Source organism: Dendrobates tinctorius, unplaced genomic scaffold, assembly GCF_039654945.1.
Source record: "Dendrobates tinctorius isolate UK_male_01 unplaced genomic scaffold, ASM3965494v1 ptg000028l, whole genome shotgun sequence".
In the NCBI taxonomy this organism is placed as follows: Eukaryota; Metazoa; Chordata; class Amphibia; order Anura; family Dendrobatidae; genus Dendrobates; species Dendrobates tinctorius.
This window is the reverse complement of record NW_027361696.1, coordinates 99,270,239-99,293,952: the sequence shown is the minus strand read 5'-3', so window position 1 is coordinate 99,293,952 and position 23,714 is coordinate 99,270,239. Positions and strand designations below refer to the sequence as shown.

Below are 23,714 nucleotides of genomic sequence, written 5' to 3'. Positions count from 1 at the left end.
GCAAATGAGGGAGCTTCTTTGGTGTGGTCAAGGGCTAATTAGGTCCCCTCAGGTTGCATACTGAGTACTTTGTCATATATTGATTGACAGTGCTGAAGCAAGCGCTGCCTGACCTCAACCAACAACTCCGATGTTCCTTAGTGTTGACACTGCAGTACTCCAGCTGAAGTACGGTACCAAGAGGCCGCAGACCGGTGCCAGTGATGAGAATGAAAAGCGACACTGCTGTAGCCCAGCCGTGTGTAACTTGCACTATGTCATTGTGCGCTCATATTTTTGGCTCCTGTCTTCAGTCGCCGCTCTGTACTGTAATGCAGACTGGAGCCAGTGATGAGAGTGCACACCGACACTGAGGAAGGCTGTGCTCCTGCAAAGTCCCTGCATGGACGCTAATTGAGTTCACACAATGCTTCCTTGAGCGCTGACAATCAAGATATGACAAGGGGCTTAGTATACAAATTTAGAGGCATAATATTGCATTAAGGCCTCTCATTTCCATAAGAATTTTTTTTCTTTAGGCAACTAAACCACTAAAATCTATACTGCAAGTGTGATTTTTACAGGGGCTAAGTCCCCTACATACCTGTATAAGTAGCTTGTTAGCATTTTGTGACTGACAGATTCCCTTTCAAGATAGCATTTGTTTGCAGCATTTTGTGCCACAAGAAAGGTGGCAAAAAAAACGACAGGAAATATACCACAAAAATACTGAATTTTTCCCAATGTTTGATCCACCCTGATGCAGATTGTTAGTTGTAGCTCAAATGGCATCTCTTTACCTGCCATTTAAATATGACCTGACAACAGGACAAACGTGGACAGTTTTATTCTAGTACCACTGCTCGCCCTTTTTTTAATCCACCATATGGTTCCAGAGATATGGACCTTTTTATTTAATAGTAGATTTTGTGATTTTTTTTCCAAGGGGGTCTGGCCCACAGGATTATCTGTGGGTATGTCTTTAGACTGCTCTGTATTATTGTCCTGTGATTCACGCTTCCTTGATAAACATAATAAATAGAATCAGTACAACAAGCCAAAATCTCTAGAACCATATAGCAGATTTTAAAATATCAAAAACGGTGATACTCGGGGAAGTAGCAGGAATAAAATAAGAAAAATATTGGCCACTTTTAACTTTTTTAACAGGTCCACTTTAAGATCATTATTTTACTGTGCAGAGGAAATTAAGAGAGTATATACAGGTGATTCTCACAAAATTAGAATATCATCAAAAAGATAATTTATTTCAGCCCCTCAATACAAAAATTGAAACTCCTATATTATATAAAGTCATTACAAACAGAGTGATCTATTTCAAGTGTTTATTTCTGTTAATTACTTTTGGGTTTTCATTTGCTGTAAGCAATAATCATCAACATTATCTCAGTAAATTAGAATAATTAGCAAAAAACACCTGCTAAGGCTTCCTAAGCATTTACAAATATCCCGTAGTCTGTTTCAGTAGGCTCCACAATCATGGGGAAGACTTCTGACTTGACAGATGTCCAGAAGGTAGTCATTGACAAACTCCACAAGGAAAGTAAGCCACAAAAGGTCATTGATAAAGAAGCTGGCTGTTCACAGAGTGCTGTATCCAAGCATATTAATGGAGAGTTGAGTGGAAGGAAAAAGTGTGGCAGCCTTGAAAGGATTGTTAAGAAAATGCCTTTCAAAAATTTGAGGGAGATTCACAAGAAGTGGATTGCTGCTGGAGTCATTGCTTCAAGAGCCAGCACACACAGACGTATCCAGGACATTGGCTACAAGTGTTGCATCCCTTGAGTCAAGCCACTCATGACCAATAGACAACGCCAGAAGAGTCTTACCTTGACCAAGGAGAAAAAGAACTGGACTGTTGCTCAGTGGTCCAAGGTGTTGTTTTGAGATGAAAGTAAATTTTGCATTTCATTTGGAAATCAAGGTCCCAGAGTCTGGAGGAAGAGCGGCGAGACACACAATCCAAGCTGCTTGAGGTCTAGTGTGAAATTTCCACAATCAGTGATGGTTTGGGGAGCCATGTTATCTGCTGGTGTAGGTCCACTGTGTTTTATCAAGACCAAAGTCAGCGCAGCCGTCTACTAGGAAATTTTAGCGCACTTCATGCTTCCCTCTGCCGACAAGCTTTTTTGGAGATTTCATTCTCCAGCAGGACTTGGCACCTGTCCACACTGCCAGAAGTGCCAATACATGGTTTAAAAACCACAGTATCACTGTGCTTGATTGGCCAGCAAACTTGCCTGACCTTAACCCCACAGAGAATCTATGGGGTATTGTCAAGATGAAAATAAGAGACACCAGACCCAACAATGCAGATGAGCTGAAGGCAGCTATCAAAGCAATCTGGGCTTCCATAATACCTCAGCTGTGTCACAGGCTGATCGCCTCCATGCCACGCCGCATTGATGCAGTAATTGATGCAAAAAGAGCCCAAACCAAGTATTGAGTGCATTTACTGAACATGCAGTACATCTCAGTAGGCCAACATTTCGGATTTTAAAATAATCTTTTAAGCTGGTGTTATAAAGTATTCTAATTTACTGAGATAATGACTTTTGGGTTTTCACTGGCTGTAAGCCATAATCATCAACAGTAACAGAAATAAACACTTTAAATAGATAATTTTATATTGAAGAACTGAAATAAATTAACTTTTTGATGATATTCTAATTTTGTGAGAAGCGCCTGTATATGTTGTGGAAAAATGCTGCAAAGTAAGAATGCTTTCAAAAATAGAAGTGTTAATAGCTTAATTTTGTCATTTAACAAAATGAAAAATGAATGTCCGAAAGAGAAATCTAAATCACATCAACAATTGGTGCTCTCAAAACAGCATCAATTCTTCTAGGTACACTTGTCTCTTGTGCACAGCTTTTGAAGAAACTCGGCAGGGAGGTTGTTCCAAACATCTTGGAGAATTAACCACAGATCAACTATTGGTGAAACTTGTGTAAATCCTGCAGTCTGTTTATGTAATCCCAGACTAGATGATGCTGAAATCAATCAGACGCCTCTCTGATGGTGTTCCTTGATGGTGAAGTATCTGACTATATTTCTCAGCATTGCAGATATAATTAATGTTGACCAAATTCATGACTCCATTTGCTAAAATGCAGCCCAAAACTGTCATGGACCTTCACTGACTCTCTTTTTATTGCAAAAATTATTGTACCACTCTCCAGCCAACAAACTGCCATCTGTTACAGCCAAATACTTCCTATTTTGACTCATCAGCCCAGAGCACCTACTGCCATTTTTCTACACCCTATGTTTTGTGCATAGATAAGTCAGTTGATATTTGCAGGTCGAACCGTATGATTTTTTACTGCAGTTCTTCCATGAAGACAATTTCTGTCCAGACTTCTCCAAACAGTAGACGGGTGTAGCTGGGTCTCACTGATTGCTGCCAGCTGATGGCACTGCTGGGCATCTTTCGATTTCATGGGGAAGCGTGTTGTGATTTTCATGTGCTTCACTAAGTTTCCTTGACTGATCTCTGTGTCTATGGTCCTCAACACTACGTAATACTTGATGTCCTTAATGTTGAGAAATACAGGCAGATACTTATCCATCATGCAGTACCATCAAAGAACTGTCTGATTGGCTCCCAATTTATTTTGCAACAGGACAATGAGCCCAAATATACAGCCAATGTCATTATATGGAACTTGAGAGCAGGTACATGCTGCCCAATCCACAGGCAGCATGTATCAGACATGGGCTACACAATGTCAGGCAGATTTGTTTCTTTAACAGACAAATTATTGAGATTCTGTGATTTCACATTGACTAGGTGCAAATTGTATGTGCTATCTCTGACGGAGAGTGAGTTTCTCAGAAATCTCAGGATTTTTGGTGCATACTACGTAGCGTACTTGTTGTGACGTCACACAGGAACCTACAGCTCCATTTTTGAAAGGGCAATATTTGTGGAAACTTCCTCCAGCCAGGGCCAGGGAGAGTGAGTTTCTCAGAAATCTCAGGATTTTTGGTGCATACTACGTAGCGTACTTGTTGTGACGTCACACAGGAACCTACAGCTCCATTTTTGAAAGGGCAATATTTGTGGAAACTTCCTCCAGCCAGGGCACCAACCACATGCTTGGAAAAACCTCCCTCATGAGTACCTTGAAATATGTGTGCGAGTGTACTTAGAAAAATTGATGCTGTGATGCTGTTTTGAAGGCAAAGGGTGGTCATGGTGACACCAAATATTGATGTGATTTAGATTTCTCTTTATTCCATCACTTTGCAATTTGTTAACTGATAAAACAAACTATTAACATTTCTTACTTTGCAGCATTTTTTCCACACTTGCATAAAAGTTCTGCACAGTACTGTATATTGTATACTCAATTTCTGGATTGAGTTTAGAGGTTGGTCGTCGTACTACAGCCATGTTCACAGGTGGCAAGATCTGTGAAATGGCATGCTTTATTGTTTTCCTTTTCTACATTAGAGATGACTCTGTATTCATTTTATTATTTTTCCATAATCCCCTTATTGGGTCTACAGTGATATACAAATATAATTGTTTCTTGTGGCAATAGTAGCTGCATAGTATTATCAATATCTGCCTCACCTTTGTGAAATTTATATCCAAGCTACGCAGTGGACTCAATTGTGACATGTCTTGCTGTCACTTTAATTGATTATTATATGAATACTGAAAGAATATTTTTGTGGATGCATTAGACATCAGTCCAAATTGTTTTAGGCATGATTATCCAGGTGATAAGCATATGTATATGTCATTAATTACAGAATGTCCTGATCCCGATTCACCTTACTCAAGGTTAAGTATTATTGACAGTGCAAAGATAGGCACCATTCTTATTCCAAGGCACACTTAATTACCACGAATTATGGGGAACCTGGTTTGATAAAGTGCCTTATCTCATAGTGACAATTCCCAAACTTATTTCCAAATCTCAATCTCCTGGAACCTATGTTTCATAATCCAGATATGTAGCCTAATCAAAATTTGAATGTTAACCCCTTCATGACCCAGCCTATTTGACCTTAATGACCTGGCAATTTTTTGCAATTCTGACCAGTGTCCCTTTATGAGGTAATAACTCAGGAACGCTTCAACGGATCCTAGCGATTCTGAGAATGTTTTTTCGAGACATATTGGGCTTCATGATAGTGGTAAATTTAGGTCGATAATTTTTGCGTTTATTTGTGAAAAAATCAGAAATTTGGCAAAAATTTAGAAAATTTCGCAATTTTCAAATTTTGAATTTTTATTCTGTTAAACCAGTTTGTGTGACACAAAGTGGTTACTAAATAACATTTCCCACATGTCTACTTTACATCAGCACAATTTTGGAAACAAATTTTTTTTTTGTTAGGAAGTTATAAGGGTTAAAAGTTGACCAGCGATTTCTCATTTTTACAACAAAATTTACAAAACCATTTTTTTTAGGGACCACCTCACATTTGAAGTCACTTTGAGGGGTCTATATGGCAGGAAATACCCAAAAGTGACACCATTCTAAAAACTGCACCCCCTCAAGCTACTCAAAACTACATTCAAGAAGATTATTAAACCTTCAAGTGTTTCACAGGAACTAAAGCAACGTGGAAAGAAAAAATGGACATTTTTCTTTTAGCATCAATTTTTTCATTTTCACATGGGCAACACAATAAAATGGATCCTAAAATTTGTTGGGCAATTTCTCCTGAGTACACCGATACCTCATATGTGGTCATAAACCACTGTTTGGGCGCACGGCAGGGCTCAGAAGGGAAGGAGCGCCATTTGACTTTTTGAATGGAAAATATGCTGGAATATTTAGCAGTTGCCATGTCAGGTTTGGAGAGGCCCTGTGTGCCTAAACATTGGAGCTCCCCCACAAGTGACCCTATTTTGGAAACTAGACCCCCCAAGGAACTTATCTACATGCATAATGATCACTTTGAACCCCCAGGTGCTTCACAAATTGATCGGTAAAAAAAAAGTACTTTTTTTTCACAAAAATTTTCTTTTAGCCTCAGATTTTTCATTTTCACATGGGCAACAGGATAAAATGGATGCTAAAATTTGTTGGGCAATTTCTCCTGAGTACACCGATACCTCATATGTGGTCATAAACCACTGTTTGGGCACACAGCAGGTTCCAGAAGGGAAGGAGCGCTATGTAACTTTTTGAATGGAAAACTAGCTCCAATCGTTATCGGACACCTTGTCGCGTTTGGAGAGCCCCTGTGTGCCTAAACAGTGAAATCCCCCCACAAGTAACAACATTTTGGAAACTAGACCCCTTATGGAACTTATCTAGATGTGTGGTGAGCACTTTGAACCCCCAGGTGGTTCACAGAAGTTTATAACGCAGAGCAGTGAAAATAAAAAATCATTTTTTTTTCCTCAAAAATGATTTTTTAGCACGCTATTTTTTATTTTCACAAGGGTAACAGGAGAAATTGGACCACAAAAGTTGTTTTGCAATTTGTTCTGAGTACACCGATACCCCATATGTGGGGGGGAACCAATGTTTGGGCGCACGGCAGGGCTCAGAAGGGAAGGAGCGCCATTTTACTTTTTGAAATTAAAATTACCTCTAATCGTTAGCGGACACCATGTCGTGTTTGCAGAGCCCCTGTGTGCCTAAACATTGGCGCACCCCCACAAATGACCCCATTTTGGAAACTAAACCCCCTAAGGAACTTATGTAGATGCATAGTGAGCACTTTGAACCCCCAAGTGCTTCACAAAAGATTATAACGCAGTGCCGTGAAAATAAAAAATATTTTTTTTCCTCAAAAAATTATTTTTTAGTGCGCAATTTTTTATTTTCACAAGGGTGCCAGGAGAAACTGGACCCCAAAAGTTGTTGTCCAGTTTGTCCTGAGTACGCTGGTACCCCATATGTGGGGGGGACCACTGTTTGAGCACACGTCGGGGCTTGGAAGGGAAGTAGTGACATTTTGAAATGCTGACTTTGATGGAATGGTCTGCGGGCATCATGTTACATTTGCAGCGCCCCTGATGCACCTAAACTGTGGAAACTCCCCACAAATGACCCCATTTTGGAAACTAGACCCCCTAAGGAACTTATCTAGATGTGTGGTGAACACCTTGAACCCCCAAGTGCTTCACAGAAGTTTATAACGCAAAACTATGAAAACAAAAAATCATTTTTTTTCCTAAAAAAATGATATTTTAGCTTGCAAATTTTTGTTTTCACAAGGATAACAGGAGAAATTGGACCCCAAAAGTTGTTGTCCAGTTTGTCCTGAGTACGCTGATACCCCATATGTGGGGGGAACCATTGTTTGGGCGCATGTAAGGGCTGAGAATGGAAGTAGTGACGTTTTGAAAGGCAGACTTTGATGGAAAGGTCTGCGGTCGTCGTTACGTTTGCAGAGCCCCTGATGTGCTTAAACAGTAGAAACCCCCCACAAGTGACCCCATTTTGGAAACTAGACCTTCCAAGGAACTTATCTAGATGTCTGGTGAGCACGTTGAACCCCCATGTGCTTCACAGAAGTTTATAATGCAGAGACGTGAAAATAAAAAAATCATTTTTTTTCCACAAAAATATTTTTTTAGCCCCCAATTTTTTATTTTCCCAAGGGTAGCAGGAGAAATTAGACCACCAAAGTTGTTGTGCAATTTTTCCTGAGTACGATGATACCCCATATGTTGGGGTAAGCCACTGTTTGGGCACACGTCGGGGCTTGGAAGGGAGGGAGCACCGTTTGACTTTTTGAACACAAAATTGGCTGGAATCAATGGTTGCACCATGTCGCGTTTGGAGACCCCCTGATGTGCCTAAACAGTGGAAACCCCTCAATTCTAACTCCAACCCTAACCCCAACACACCTCTAACCACCTAACCACAGCCCTAACCCCAACACATTCCTAACCCTAATCCCAACCCTAACCATAACCCTAACCCAAACACACCCCTAACCCTATCCCTAACCCCAATTCCAACCCTAACCCTAATTCCAACCCTAACCCTAATTCCAACCTAAACCTAGTTCTAACCCTAATTCCAACCCTAACCCTAATTCCACTCTAACCCTAATTCCAACCCTAACCCTATTTCCAACCCTAACCCTAGCCCTAACCCTTGTTCCAACCCTAGCCCTAACCCCATTTCCAACCCTAACCCTAACCCTAATGGAAAAATAAAAATAAAAATAATTTCTTTATTTTATTAGTTGTTCCTGCCTATGGGGGTGATAAACGGGGGGTTTATTTACTTTTCATTCTATTTTGATCACTGTGATAAACTCCCATAGTGATCAAAATAGAATGAATGAATCTGCAGCTGGCGGGCGCACTGTGCATGCGTCCGCCATTTTCCAAGATGGCGGCGCCCATGAAGCAGGACCGCGGGACACCGGGAGCAGGAGAGGGACATCGGAGGTACCGGGGGGGTGAGGGGGGGTCGGAAGGTGGGGGGAGCCTAGAGAAGGGGGAGGGGAGCAGATGATGGCAGCGGCACATTGCCGCCGTCAGTCGGTATCGGGGGCCGATCGGCCCCGTGAGTCGTGGGGGGGTCGGATCACGGTCTCCAGCCATGTCCGATGCTACTGCAGCATCGGCCATGGCTGGATTGTAATATTTCATCAATTTTCATTGATGAAATATTACTATCGCTCTGATTGGCTCTTTCACTTTTAACAGCCAATCAGAGCGATCGTAGCCACATGGGGGCGAAGCCACGCCCCCTGTGGTGAAGAACAAAGCCCCTTGTATCTGCGGGTCGGGTGACCTTTCAGTGACCCCGATCACCCGACCCGCAGGGGGGCTTTAAAGTCATGACGCTACATAGGCGTCATGGGTCATTTTGGCACGACTTTTCATGACGCCTATGTGGCGTCAAAGGTCGTGAAGGGGTTAAAATCAAATATTTTTTCCAATATTTTTATTTTCTAGAGAAATTTAGACTATTAAAGCAAAAAAAATAATCCAATAGGTCTACAAAGTAACAAAGTTGATGAGTAAACTCTTTTTATTAATGATATTGTAGGCATGTTCAATGAAGGGCAATGCCCTGTTCCTGTACACATCTGTGCATCTCCTCGGGCAGTGGTCTCCAAAGGTTGTTAGGCTTGGAAATTGTAGTTACACAGCAGCTAGTGAGCCATTGGTCACAGTCCTAGTAAAAATACATTTTGGGAACAGGGAAAGAAGATTATTATTATACTTTTTTTAAAGAAAGTAGTTACCGTAAATTGTGTGCACTTCACTTCATGTAATAACAAACTGACTCATAACACTTTCAATGTAAATAAATGTCAGGTCATGGTTGTCCACCTTTGGGGCTGAAAATGAATTTTGCAATTGGTCTTCACTAAAAATTTTGCACCATTTTGCTTTAACAGACTGTTTCCCTACACATCAGGTAATTCATTCTGCAGCTGTCAATAGAGAGGTTATAGAGGACAAATAGTGCGAAATCTTTAATTAAAGCCAATTACAATATAAATATATATATATTTAAATGTATTACCGTATATAAATTTAGGTAAACAGAAGTGTCCTCAAAGGTGGTCCTCACCTACAAATGTAATAAATCTATATCCATATACACGTACATACCGATGTATTATTATTTTATGGTGTTTAGGAGGGTGTCTGAACGTAGATCATTAGGTAGCTGATACTTTTACATTTTCTAATGATTCATAATTTGGACAGAAATTATGAAGAACACCCTCAAACCATTTTGTTATTTGTTTTTAAAGAAGTCACATTTGTCCCTAATGTTTATAAGGAATCTGTCGCCAGGTTTTGCCATCTAATCTGAGAGCACTATGATATAGAGATAAAGACAGATTATCATTAGAGGACTAGTAAACCTGCAGTCATGTAGTCCTCCATATTCATGAGCACTGTATAGCCTCACCCCCACCACGGACTGGCATCTTTATGTCTATGCACAGTGCACACAGAAAGCTGCCAATCAGTGGTGTGGGCGGGGTTATACTGAGCTCAACATTCAGAGAACTGCTAGATCTGCAGCAGATAAAACTGTGGTTTTATCAAAACTGCAGGAAAAAGTCCAGTAAGTGATACATCGCTGGAATCAACCTGGTGACAGATTCCCTTTAATGGGTCATGCAGTATTTAAGTACTGGTTAGCTGTAAGGATAATCTGTATATAGATCAGGTTCTGTTCAATGCCTCGTATAATCTACCATAGGGTCTGTAAATATCCAAATTAAATTAAGTGGAAAGGGACGGCCTAACTTGGTTGTAGAAACTCATAATGTCATAAATAGTTTAAACATTGCCAGGTATCTTTATAGTCTTCCACATCCACTAATGTTGTGATGCTAAATCGTAAAGCAATAAACAGCAATGTAGCTGTAGATAATTTTTTAGTCTTCCTTTGCTGACAGCTTCCATGCACCTTTTATTGGTGGTGCATTCCCAATATTTACAGCACTCAATTAGAGTTATATGAATGGGGGGGGGGGCAATATCCATATGTGCAGCATGGTAGAGCAAAAGTAAATAAGGGTCACATGGTGTTCCAGTCTCATGGGAGTCTACAATTTGGCTGGGACATATTGCTTCATCCTGGGGAAGCCGCTTTTTGGAATCAATCACTCCTATGCTGCATGTTTGCATCATAACCATGGCCGAGGCCTCCTGCATCTAGTAAAGCCATTTGGTGGAACATACTGTACTGTACATACTGTACATGTGAAATTCTAGACAGCAGCTGGATGTGCAGGAAGAATGTGCATAAATACATATACAATAAGGTGGGGGTCATGAGGTTTTATGCTATTCTTTCTGTTACACGGTCTGGCCACAAAGGTTTACTGAGCATTGCTCATTTATCTTTCGCTTTCACCAGATTCATTAGCCAATATGCCCAAACTAATTTGCTCGTTCATGAGGACATAGAAGCAACCCTTCTTACATAGTGTTTTTCTAAATAGTAAATACTTTCTAAAATACTTAGTTAAAATATTGCTGCCATGTTCCATGAACTGGCTGAAGATTTTTGTATGTATTACTGATGGCTAATAGTACAGCATAGAGTAACATGCCTTCCCTGCAACAACGTTCATTAATAAATGTGAAGCTTCAGCTCTTGGAGGCACCACAGAGATTTGACAATCCACTATGAGTGTGGACGGCTGCAGAGAATTTCAGATCTCGTGGAGTCATGAACGTGACTTTCATGGGCTGGGAACCTTTGCAGAATTTGTAATCCAGTGTTGCCCTTCTTGTAAAGTGAGTGAATATGACAGTTAGACACGATTCTCTAATGTGTTCCTCAAAGTGGCAGAGAAGCTCAAGCTTCAATACATTTTCATTAATGGGTGGATCTACAGGAACGGTTACCTCCAGATTCATTAAGGCATTGTATATTTTGTTGTGTCTTCTTACCATGTTGGTTTTCACAACCATTAACTGACACCAAAGCACCTGCTATTTTTGGTCACTTTTGTTAATGTATGCTTTTTCAAAGTAGCAGGAACAGCACTCACATACATATACAGTCATACACATTAAGATATTATCTAATTTTTCCAAAGTGGATATGTATATTTGGTCTTGAATTAATGAAGTATATACAGTAAAATTTAGTGTACAAAATGACCTTTGTTGAGATGCCTTTAGAATGGACTTTCTCTATGTGCATGTCTGTCGGTGTCTGTGTGGATGTTTAGATAGGTGACCGTAGGTAAAATATGTGTTCGATTTCGGTTCAGGTTCTAACTTTTGTACATTCCTAGCTGGATGCGCCTTCTTGTCCCACAATGGATAATTTACATACAAATGTTCAGCAATATAATTTCAATGAGACTCATTTGCCTTGCTTCCAATCCAAGTATCTGACCTCATCTTATAATGTATCTAAGCAAAGTACTAGCTAGGCCTTTCTTCACCAAGAACAAAGAATCAATCCTAGCCTGGCAAAACTAGTATGACATCTTGCCCACATGCCTTGCTAGCTACTATCTCCACATTCTGGCCCAATCTATTGTGACTTCATTCAGAAATTACATTGTGAAGACTTCTTCCGATCGCTAAGGTCTACAGTCATTTCTTAACCACATACCTAACATTTTCTCTTATTTAGACTGTGCAGGTTATAATTAAAGAGTAACTGTTGTTTTATTTTTTCCCTATAAATCAGTAGAAATTAGGAAAATAAGCAACTTTGTAATATATGTTTTCAGAGAAATCTGCTTCTTTCTCCACCTGTACAGTCAGTGCCTGCTTCTAGCTTCTCCCTTCTCCACAAAATCTTATAAGCACTGACTGTCATCTCCTATCTCATTAATTTAAACATCTTCACCCAATACTGTTTTTGCCCATGAATTGAAAATGAAAGATCAGTCCAGGAGGAGAAAGAAGCAGATTTCTTCTATGATAAGACATATTACAGAGCTTCTTATTTTTATGTGTACTATTGATTTATGAAATAAAAATTAAAGTGACAGTTATACTTTAATATCTAGAAATGAGTGAATTTGTTTGGATTCGGTTCCAAATACGATCGGCATTGAATATTGTTTTTGCAATATTCGACGAACACAGCTGAACATCATTAGAGTCAAAGGGAGTAAAAATTGCCGAATATGTTCAGAACCAAACATCAAACATACATTCGGCACCAATAGTGTTCAAATATGGCACGAATATGTCAAAATATCATTCGGGGACAAAAATGAAACAAATTCGCTCATCTCTATTAATAATATACTGCCTCATAAGGAGAGTGTAACATATTAAATACCCCACAAATTTTTAAAAGACTACTATATTATAGAGGGTAAACATTTGGTATCTATCAGAAATTTTAGGTCCAATATTTTGCATTGCAAGATTGAGTCCATCCGATAAAGTGTTTTAGAAGACTGAGAATCAGGGATTATTGTTGTTTCCGTCTGTAAAGTGTCCACTCCAGTCTATGGGCATTGTCTGGAACAGCAACTCAAACCAATTCAGCCCATTATATGATTTATAGCAGAAAACAACCACGTTTTTCTAATCTTAATACAGGAAAGATGTATGTAAGCCAGTAGATGGAAGAATATTCAGAATTGAGAGTCCTCAGTGGTTGATACCTTTTAATGACTAACTGAAGAGATGGTGACACATTGCAAGCTTTCGAGACTACTCAGGTCTCTTCATCAGGCATAGACATTAAAAGGTATCAACCACTGAGGACTCTCAATTCTGAATATTTTTCTAATCTTATACACCCTCTTTAATAGCCAGTAGCCAACCAACATCTGTTTGAAGGAAACAGTGAGAAAGGAGAATAATAAAGAAGCTAGATAGGGATGTTGAATAAAGACTAAACATCTTAAAGCAACATTTCAGAAATAATGGATGTATGTAGGGTGCATTCAGATGATTATGGTTATTTTTGCATTCATAAAAAACAAATCTTTTAAAAAACAGATGGTTTCCATTTATTAACAGTTCATAATAGAGTTTCTTACATTGAAAAGCAGAGTCTAGACTGCAAAAATGGATGAACTTAGGTTATATCCTCAGTGTGGCTCAGGACATGGGCGAGAAATGCTGTTGTATAAATCAGCTATTAAATATACACCGTCTTTTTGGCCAAGAAGAATATTATCTGCCACTAAATAGCTAAGTAACATAAGAAAATTGTAGCTAAAGGAGTTTCCAGGTACAAAAGAAAGAAGGAAAAATGATCTGTCTGTCCAAATAATGAGTCCGGAAGTTGTTAACTTCACTTTTATTTTTCAGCTCCCTTCGGCCCATGCAGCCATCCTTTTGGTCTGATAATGTTTACATCCTGATCTTGCTTCCAGCCCAGTTCTGTCCCGCTCTAGACTACATTTCCCAACTAGTAGAGCTCTCTAACTTCTCTGCCGAGTATCTGTCACAGATCCCTCACTCCCGCTTTCAATGTCCACCCACTCCCGCAACAGATCGCCATCCAGGGACTCCTATACCATGTAAAGATTTATAAATCTCTGCCCCTACTGTTTCTTTCCTAACATTTCTAGTGCATCTGTCCTTAAAAAAGTAATTTGAAATTGCCTATATACCAAGAGGCCATTTTGAATTTGATGATCTGCAATTGCTGCAGTCCATAACTTAATGTGTACTATGTTTTCCAGCATTTCCTGCTCACCATAGCTCTTATTCGGGACGCAGCTTATATTACCTTGACCTGAATGTAAAACATATAAAAGGGTCTCATAACTTGTGTCCTTATTTTGTCTTCTTCAGGCATCGGGTAATGTTTGTGACTGCCATTACTGCACCTCCTTAGAGGCAAATATTGCTCTGTTCTCACTCTTTAAGACCATGTTCACACGTTCTGTATTTGATCAGTATATTACATCATCATTTTAAGCCGAAACCAAGAGAGGAACAATCAGAGGAAAAGTATAATAGAAACCCGTCACCACTTCTGTATTTTTCACCTGCTCCTGGTTTTGGCTTACAATTACTGATGTAAAATACTGACCAAATACTGATCGTGTGAACGTGGTGTCAGCAACAGTCTCTGTTTATATACTCTATTGATTGGGAAGAAGTTGCCTAACAGTACACCTTGCAGGGCAAACAGTTTCCGTTACAGTTCTTACACCTTTACTGTCTCCTGCGCTTAAGGTAACGCCTAGAAGCTATATAGATAGAGAGTTACAAAGAATGATGGAAAGACTGTCGTTAATGCTTGCACATTATATGCCCCTTAACACGTGTAGATGAATGACCAATACATAATATAAGACAGCTGAGATTGCATTCTCCTTCTAATTGACAGCATTCATATTCTTATGCAAAAGCTTTTTTTATTCTATAACATAAGCAATCTATATGCCCTCTGGAGAAAAATGTATAGAATACAAAACTGTGCCAAAATCACACAAGCTCTCCAAATCAAAACCACTCAGTGCCTTATTGCACGTCACCTGATAGAACCATTTTTAGCTTCTCACTTCGGACATTGCTGCATGTTCTTTATCCAGGCTCTTCACACTCATGTATTTTCTGTAAACCGATTCTGTAAAGTAAAAGAAAAATACATTTGAGAATAAAAAGAGAAAAAATATATATATTTGTGCTGTTTTTTCCGTAGTCAATGGGAGTAAACACTTCCTCCCAAAAATAACTGTATGGCACTTTGACTAGATGACCAGTCTCTCTGCCACTGTAGTGTAACATAGGCTCTACCTCTTTCAGTCTGCGCTCATTGATGTCTTTATGACTGAATATGGTGAATTTGGTTTAGATGGACTATGCACTATATTCTTCAGCAGCTCAGAAAATGTTTTAGTTGAAATAGAAGAATTATTGATTAGAAAAAATGTTTTAATTTGTTTTTGTTTGTCACTAAGGGGCTTCTGTTTTATCTTTTCCAATATTAAAAATGACAGTAAGATAATAATTAGTCATCTAAAACTGTGTACAAATGTGAGCTAGCTGTTGGCTGACCGTTTCATTTCCTAAGTCCTCGTACAGTAGTACAGCATGGGTCGCCAGAGTCTGGAGCAAGACAAGATATTTCTCACTCTTAAAATCAATTTACACTGAAATATTATGATGACCGAGTGTTACCAGGAAACCTCATTTACCAATAATCTTTGTAAGCCTGCTGCTGATCACTTAATGAATGAGCAAACTCTCGTTCTTGGGGTGAAATCATCCTTTATGCTGCACGAAAGATCATTGTTTGTTGGCAGCACATCATCCTGCTGAGTACAAAGGCAGCCAATGCACTCTGCACAATCTATTGCAGATCATTCAGTGTGCATTGTAAAGCACGATTTCCCTGTGTTGACAGGCTATTACCGTAATCAACTGCCGATCAGTAAGTATTTACCGATCAGGAGTTGTTTAATGCCACAGATTGGTTAATGTAAACCCACCATTACCCTCATACTTATTAGATCCGATCCTACTGAAATGGGCAAGCTTGGTGAAGGTTTACCTGATATACATGGCCAGCCCTAGGCTCAGTTTTCACTTGCGCCAGGTATATTTGACTTCCCTTCTGTTCTTAGGCTGAAGAACTGAAGCTATTGAAAAAAATATCTATAGAAGCAATGTTGCCCCCCATGGAGATTATGTTTTCATTGAACATACTTTGCAATACTCATTTTGGGAATCAGGCAGGTTTTTTCACTCTACAGGTTGAGGCCTTGGTTTGACTATTTTTCTAGATAGAACTTTAAGGCCAAGCCATATGCAAACCATTCCAAAATTAATTTGCTCATGAAATGTAATGTTAAGTGACCGTTGTCATTTTTTTAATATATTGTAACAAATTAATGGCAAAGAGAATTGATAGTATGCTGACTGGAAAATCTCTGTATGTTCAACGCTATTGTACTTTTTATCGGTGCTTGATCTATACACATCTTGTATCGTGCTCCTGTGCTATTCAGAACATGCTCACTCAGGAATCATTTCTAGTGAGCTTGAAAATGAGCCCTGGTACGTGATAATGATTTTCAAATTTCTATTAGTTGGTGTAAATTATGTTTAATGCAATATATGTTTTACTGCTATTTTTCAACAATTTCACCTAATGGAAAATTGAAAAGATTCTTGGGATAAAGTGTTCATTACACGTTCGCTGACTAAAGTAGTGTATATTGTACTTCCAGACTTAGAAATGTACAACATAGAAATTAAGGTAATGGCAGTACTGTTGGTCTACCTACCAAAGCAACTTAAATTCAGGGAATAATTTGTATAAAAGGTTTTGGAATGACTTACATAGATTACTTCTTTCTCTAAATTGCAACAAGGACGAATAGAATGGGCCAAGGTATGGATCATCCCAGTTCTGCATGCACTAGAGGCTTCTATGGGCTTCCCTCTCCTTCTATAATTCTGTCCTTGTGAAACCTTTTGTGAAACACTGAGTGACATCAAGATACAGGATACATTTCTATAATGACATAGGTTTCAATGATCCAATCCCCTTTACTGCTGGAATGCTACCACTATGCAATGTAGTACAGTCAATTTGCCTCTATAGGACATTACAGGGTGTTCCAGCTGGCAAGGGGTTCCCATTGTTTGGTATTTTCCTGTTTCTTATTGTGTTTTGTGTAGTGTGGTTTGACTTTGATTTTAGCTTTTTACTATGAATACTGATGTGAAATGGCTGTTTTGTCGCTACAGTCTTAATGTGTCTCCTAACATAGCTTGCTTGCCTTCTCGCATGTGCTCTTCTTGTGTATCTTGACTGTTGTCTCCATTTCAAATCTTCCCTTCTCTTTATCATTGCCATGCTATGTCTGTTTTTTGTGTTTGTTTGGTTTCACCATTAATACAGGGAAGGCAAATCTTTTTTGTACCAATTAGCTTGTATATGTATAATCGAGTTCAGTTTAGGAAATTGGAGCAACTGGGGCCCAATGCGAAATCATTAATAAAGATCCCCAGAAAACCTATGTTATATATAATGATAGTGTCTTCTTAGGTGACAAAGGATCTGAGGGCATTTGCTCCCTCTGCACACCCTATACTTATACACCTAGCTTTGTTTAAGTCTTTAGAGCAGATCCTAGCCAATGCACTCTTTCCTAAAGCCACTTATTGCCCAATTTGCCCAATTATCCATTTCAATTACCTTCAGAGATTCATCCTTAGGCCAGGGTCACACTTGCAACTGCAATGTGAGAAACTCGCGCGAGTCTCTCGCATCAATACCTGGCACTGCCGCCGGCACTCGGACCGGGGTGTCCAGCAGCTTGTATTTCTATGCAGCTGAGTGCTCCAGTCCCGAGTGCCGACGGCAGTGCTGGGTATTGATGTGAGTTTCTCGCATTGCAGTTGCAAGTGTGACCCCAGCCTTACTATAATATAATGTAAGGACACTTCCAGCTAAGTTGTCATTCTTACTAAGAACTTACATGGGGCTTACACCAAAAATCCTGACTCCGAGAATAAGAATTAAAAAGAAATTGTCAATTCTGATTGTAAGCAACTAAAACTATGTCCTAGGCTTTGGCATATAAGTTAGCATTTGTTCAGCAGTGAAATGAGAATTGTTGCTTGTTACTTTCTTTTCACAACAGGTCACACAACAGCAATGTGATAGCCAGCGAGAATAATCATGCTGAATAATCCCTGAATGTTCTGCAATGTGGAATATTTCCCTTATTGATAAAATTTTCCTTCAAATTTGGAGTTGAATGTGAAGGCTTCTTTGCTTATTGGGGAAAAGTCATCCAAATCCATTGGTTTCAGCATAACCGGAGCACCTAGTGTGTATGGGGGCCTCATGACTTAGGCATGAAGTTAGGGAAAAAAACATAGGGTGCTTTAAATTTCATTGCCCAATCCTTTCCTTCTTCCTAGTGATTAGATGGCAAAAGAAATGTCTGGCAGCAACTCTCTGTCCACTTTTCATTAAACACACATGTACGCTCTGCTAAATCACGCTTGCATGTGTTTGGAGGAGTCGACAGGGATAGCTGTCTGCAGAAATAGTGTTCAGCTGACAGTTGTCTAATGTGTATGGGCACCTTAACATTACAATATGTCAGCCATATAGCAATCTGGTAGATGCTTACTAAAATTACTAAGGTATTCACCAGATGCAGACTCAGAATTCATAGGGATCAGTTTTCTGGTGCAGCTGCATTTTATACAGAATAACTTTCAGACTAAATTCCATATTATCCAACCAAGCACCATTTTTCTGCCATTTGAAAATGGTTGGAAGGAAGACGGCTTCCAATTCACAAATCAAATCTTTTCCATGTTTAGATGGACAAAAAGAGGAGTAAAATCTTTCAGTCAGTAAATGTTATCCACTTCATTATAAATATCTCAATAATATTTCTTACTGTATACTCACTTTTTTCAAAGTATCTGTTTGCAGTCATTGAAAAGAGAACTTCACTATCTTGTCTCATGGGATGGTGACTTATTTCAAGAGAGAGTTCTGATATTTTTCCACATTACATTTATGCCCAATGCTTGTTTGGCAGATGTTGGGGAAATTACGCTCAATCCCCAAGTAAAATTAGCTGCCTCTAGGGTTCAATGTGGCCTCAGCCAACCTTAGCATGGACATGAATTCTGTGGGGGCAAGGAATAGATGTTGACCGAAGAAGTGACCAACTACTATTGAAGTTGTATGGGCCAGGTGTCTAAGCCATAACCCTCTGTAATGATCACAGGTTCATCCCCTGGAAGTAAATAATGAAGGGTCCTATTGAATGATGGCAAACTAAGAAAATTGAAGAATTGTTCATTATGCAAAGAATAACTTTAATTTACTGAAACTGGAATGGCTTTTCAAGTTATTTATATTGTTGAGGGGCTACAAGTGGGGTATCACGAGTATGATAAATTGAGAACAACATGAGAATATAATGAACTACAACAGATTACTTACTGGTTCCTTTAAAAATCAGGCAAAGTTGGGCTAGCTGGGGTTTTCCATCACAGTTTATTAGTGGTAAGAGGAACATTAGTTTAAATACTTTGATGGTGCTTTAGAATACTAAAATTTATTAGTGACACATTTATACCTTACCAACTTCATCGCATTAACACACATACACACAAAAGAAAAGCCAAAAAATTCACTAAACGGAAGCAAACTCTTTGCTTATCTTGTCTCCAGTGAACATCGGTTAAGGTGTGGGTGGAGGAATGTGAGGGAAAGTAGATAAAAACTGTATTAAAAAATAATAATCCTAAACATTATATATGAAATGTGTTCATCTGATCAGAGATAAGCTTTTAACACACTATCATTGAAAGGTTGCTTTGAGGCACAATTGGCTGTTCCAGAATGAAATATGTCCCACTATGTGTCACATACCGACTAAATGGCTTTTTAAATGGAGCTGAAATTATTTTGATGTGTACACATCTCAGGGTTTTAATACAACCCACTGTTAAAACGATGCATCCAGATCCGTCTCTTTAAAACCTCATTCATAATTCAGAGCCTGTGATGTGTTCTAAGAGATCTGGGAGCTTTAAAAGAACACGAATTAAACTGAAATATTCCAGTTTTATTAGAGAGACAGTTAACCCTTTTTTCTGCTAAACTGGCTAAGCTTACAAATAAATATAATTTCCCTCATCAACAACCATCATTGAGCATTTATGAGCAGACTGTGCTGGCGTGCCTAAGCATACGCTAGTGAGCAGCACACGGGGTAGCCTATAGACAAAGGGCCATGTACAGCACTCATAGACTCGATAGATCAACATGAATCACAGACTATACACTTTTATGGATTTGATATTTACCTGCTGGTTTCCCATCACCGCCGTCCTTTCTTTCTCAGTTCTACTTTTATTTTAGCCATGTTTTCATCTCTGTTTTAAGATTGTTCAGTTATTTGGCTTCCAGCACTAACTATGCCTATTTCCTTTTCTCCCATTTTGTCTTTCCGAAAAAACCCACCCTTTCATTCTGCTTCTTGCTTACACTCCTCTTTACTGCTACTAACCCCCAATGCTTTAATTTCTACTTTGGCCAAATTGCTACTTTTATTTTTATTAATGATTTCTTTTTGCATCGTCTATCTACACCAAATATTGCCCTTCCAAATTCTCATATTTAACATGTATCATTTTCATTCTGGTAAATGTAAATGTACTTCTGTTACACTTCCTTTCATTCTTTCACAAAATCTATTCTCTTTTTGCTTCTGCTACCCATCCCCACCTGCTTTCCCCTTTTGTATTCCTTAATTTTGCTCCACAGCAGAAAAGAAATGGTATACAGATGAAATGGAAAACGCTTACCCCAGAAACATTCAGATAAAGCCAATGAGCACACACATGGCTAATCAGATTAATCAATACAAATCGACGAGCAGCTTGATACCGCCAATCCGAGAGGTTGAAGATGAATGTTGACTCAAAAATAAACTTTTAAAGCAAATAAATATACCTGTTCATGGAACTTGAAGACATATTTAGGCTTGTAAAACAACACCTCATGTGAAAGCGTTCCAGAGATTGGAGAAGTGACGGCGCTCAACAGGCCTCTATGGAGCACACATACAGAGACTGAAAGAAGCAAATGTAAAATATTTCATTTATAAATGAACTGCACCTATATAGTCATGTATAGCCTCTAGTGTTTTAAATTATTTTTATTCATTAGAAAGAAAATATATATATATATAAATATATATTTTTTGTCAAGTCTTTGCCCAAAAATCCGGGATGAAAAACAGCCATTTGTATGGGAAAGCTTTTGTGTCAAACTATTACTTTCACGAAGGACAGATAATAGTTTTCCTGCCAGAAGACCAGGCAAGCCTCTCCTGAAGTTTTTGCCACCACACTCAATGCTCTGCAGAGTCTTCTTGCAGTTGAAAGAGAAGATAGTCATTGTCTTGAAATCTGTCTCATGCTTCTGCCACAAAGTATTGTAAAAGATTTGGATACTCTTTATTGAAATTGCTTATTTAATCTTGCTTTATTCCTTATTGTATCTATTATTTTTAAGGAAGGTCACAAACTGCTTCTTCATATAAAGTCTTGGTATAATACCAACCTAAAGGGCACAGCAACGACTAGTGAGTTTTCATGAATTTTAATTTGTTGACCAAAATATTTTCGCTACTCTCATTTATTTATTAACTTCTACTCTAATAGCACCAATATGTAGATGGCGGCTTCACAATCTAATTTACAGTAGAGGTACAAACACTTTTGTCGATTTCAAGCTGCTAGTATTTTTTTTAAATATGGGAGGAAACAAACACAGACACGGGAACATATTGTCTTTGGTAACCACACATGATGTCATCTTTGGTCACCACACATGATGTCGTCTTTCGTCACCCCACAAGATTTTGTCTTTGGTCACCACACATGATGTTGTCTTTCATCACCACACATGATGTTGTCTTTCGTCACCACACATGATGTTGTCTTTCGTCACCACACATGATGTTGTTTTCTTTGGTCTGAATCAAACCCAGGACCACAGTGTTTCAATGCAACAGTTCTAACTACGGAGTGTTGTGTTGTGTTTTCTTAATTCATACCTGGTTACTTGTGCAATTAGAATAATCTTCCACATCATATAGGTAAAGATGATTAAAAAATAACAATTCTTTAATTATTTAATGACCTTTTTTAATTAAGCTTCTCTTCTCTATATTAGCTTTTGTGATTTATATTGTAGGATAGTCCATGAAATATTTGACAGGTGAAGGTCTGAACTTTAGGACCCCTACTGAGCATCAGAAGTGCACCTGCAAGAGCTAAGCCCTGTCTATTGTTTCCCTATGATTGGCTGTGCCATTGGACAACCCAAGATCTGAACCCCATTACATCAAGTATTCTAAATCTGGGCTAACCTAGAAGTGTCCTAAGTTATCAATGACATATTCCTCAACAACTTATTTAAAAAATTAGAGGTCTGACCTGTCAAGTGAACGTTCACATATGCAGCATGTTTTTGTTAAATGATTGCAATACTGGTCAATTTTAAAACATATCTGAGAGTTATAAAAAAGACAACAATTTAGTTAAAGAGGTTGTTCACTTCCCGCACAAACCCTTCTCAATCACTACTTTTCCTCCAAGTAAACAAACTGCGGTGTGGGTGCCAAGCCAGGGGTGTCGGCACTGGCTTTCCTGCGACTCTCTCACCATCTTCTGACATCAGTTACAAACAAAAGAGGAGAGAGTGAAGTGGTCACTGATTGGCTGCAGAGATCACGTGGTGTCCCTGGGAGGGCCAAAGCCGACACCGCTGCAATGGCACCAACACTGCAGGTAAGTATAGCTGTTATTATTTTATTTGGGGGAAACAGTGATTGAAAAAGTGTTGCACAAATAGTGGAAATGCCCAAATAGTGGACACATGTGAAACATATCAGAATATATGGTAAGTTTTAGTTCTCACTACCGTAGTTGTGGTCTGACTGCATGTTTTGGAAAAACTGATAGCACCCATACCAATGTTCTTCAGTTGAAGGCAACACAGCAAAGAAGTGTTCAGCATCTCTGGGAATGACTTGATTCACCCATCCATGTGAGTGTTACCATCTGAGAGAAAAGTAACAATTTTTTTTCTGGTGTCATCCTAATTGCATCTTTTTTTTCTATTTTTTTTAATGAGGTAGGCAGACTATCTGACCTTTTCTTATCCAATGACTGACAGCTATTTATCAGTTAAAATGGATGAAACTAGGATGTAAATCTAAAGTACAAAGTCTATCTTCCTAGTTTCATCCATGTCTCACTGACACTGATCCCCATAGATTTTAACAGACAAGTCTGATCAGAGTAGGCCATGCTGTGAATTTAATGAACTGGCAGCACAGACCCATTTTAAAAATGGTATGTGTATGGCTGAATGAGACGCTATAGGTTTAGGTGTTGTCTTAGAAATAAATATACAGGATGTGTCACACAGATCTGTAGATGTAGCTTTAAGGCCCAGTCACACATAGCGATCTCGCTAGCGAGATCGCTGCTGAGTCACAAGTTTTGTGACACAACAGCGATCTCACCAGCGAGATCGCTGTGTGTGACAGCGATCAGCGACCGCCCCCCCTGCCGGTATCGCTGATCGCTGCAGGAAAGCTCAGGAAATTTCTTTGGTTGCTGGGCTCCGGCTGGCCAGCACGCATCACTGCGTGTGAACGGTGGGAGCCCAGCGATCAGCTGGTATCTAATGTACACATCGGGTATCCAAAGTACGTGCGTCCCTTGGATACCCGATGTGTACATTAGTTACCAAGCGCGCTGATGCAGGTACCTTGTAACTAACGTACACATCGGGTATCCA

General features: G+C 39.1%; 1 protein-coding gene across 21 annotated transcripts in view; it reads left to right on the top strand.

Annotated features, from left to right (window-relative positions):
• Window positions 1–21,474, top strand: part of KCNMA1 (potassium calcium-activated channel subfamily M alpha 1) — an 867,158-nt gene extending 845,684 nt beyond the window's left edge. For 13 of the 21 annotated variants that reach the window (XM_073571201.1, XM_073571213.1, XM_073571216.1 and 10 more), the window contains 2 exons: window positions 16,729–16,748; window positions 20,664–21,474. In XM_073571201.1, coding sequence (XP_073427302.1) covers window positions 16,729–16,748; window positions 20,664–20,818 — 175 coding nt within the window. In that variant the 3' untranslated portion in view covers window positions 20,819–21,474. The remainder of the gene's footprint in view (window positions 1–16,728; window positions 16,749–20,663) is intronic. The other 8 variants (XM_073571218.1, XM_073571217.1, XM_073571199.1 and 5 more) reach the window with 3 other exon arrangements.
• Window positions 21,475–23,714: the final 2,240 nt, after the last annotated feature.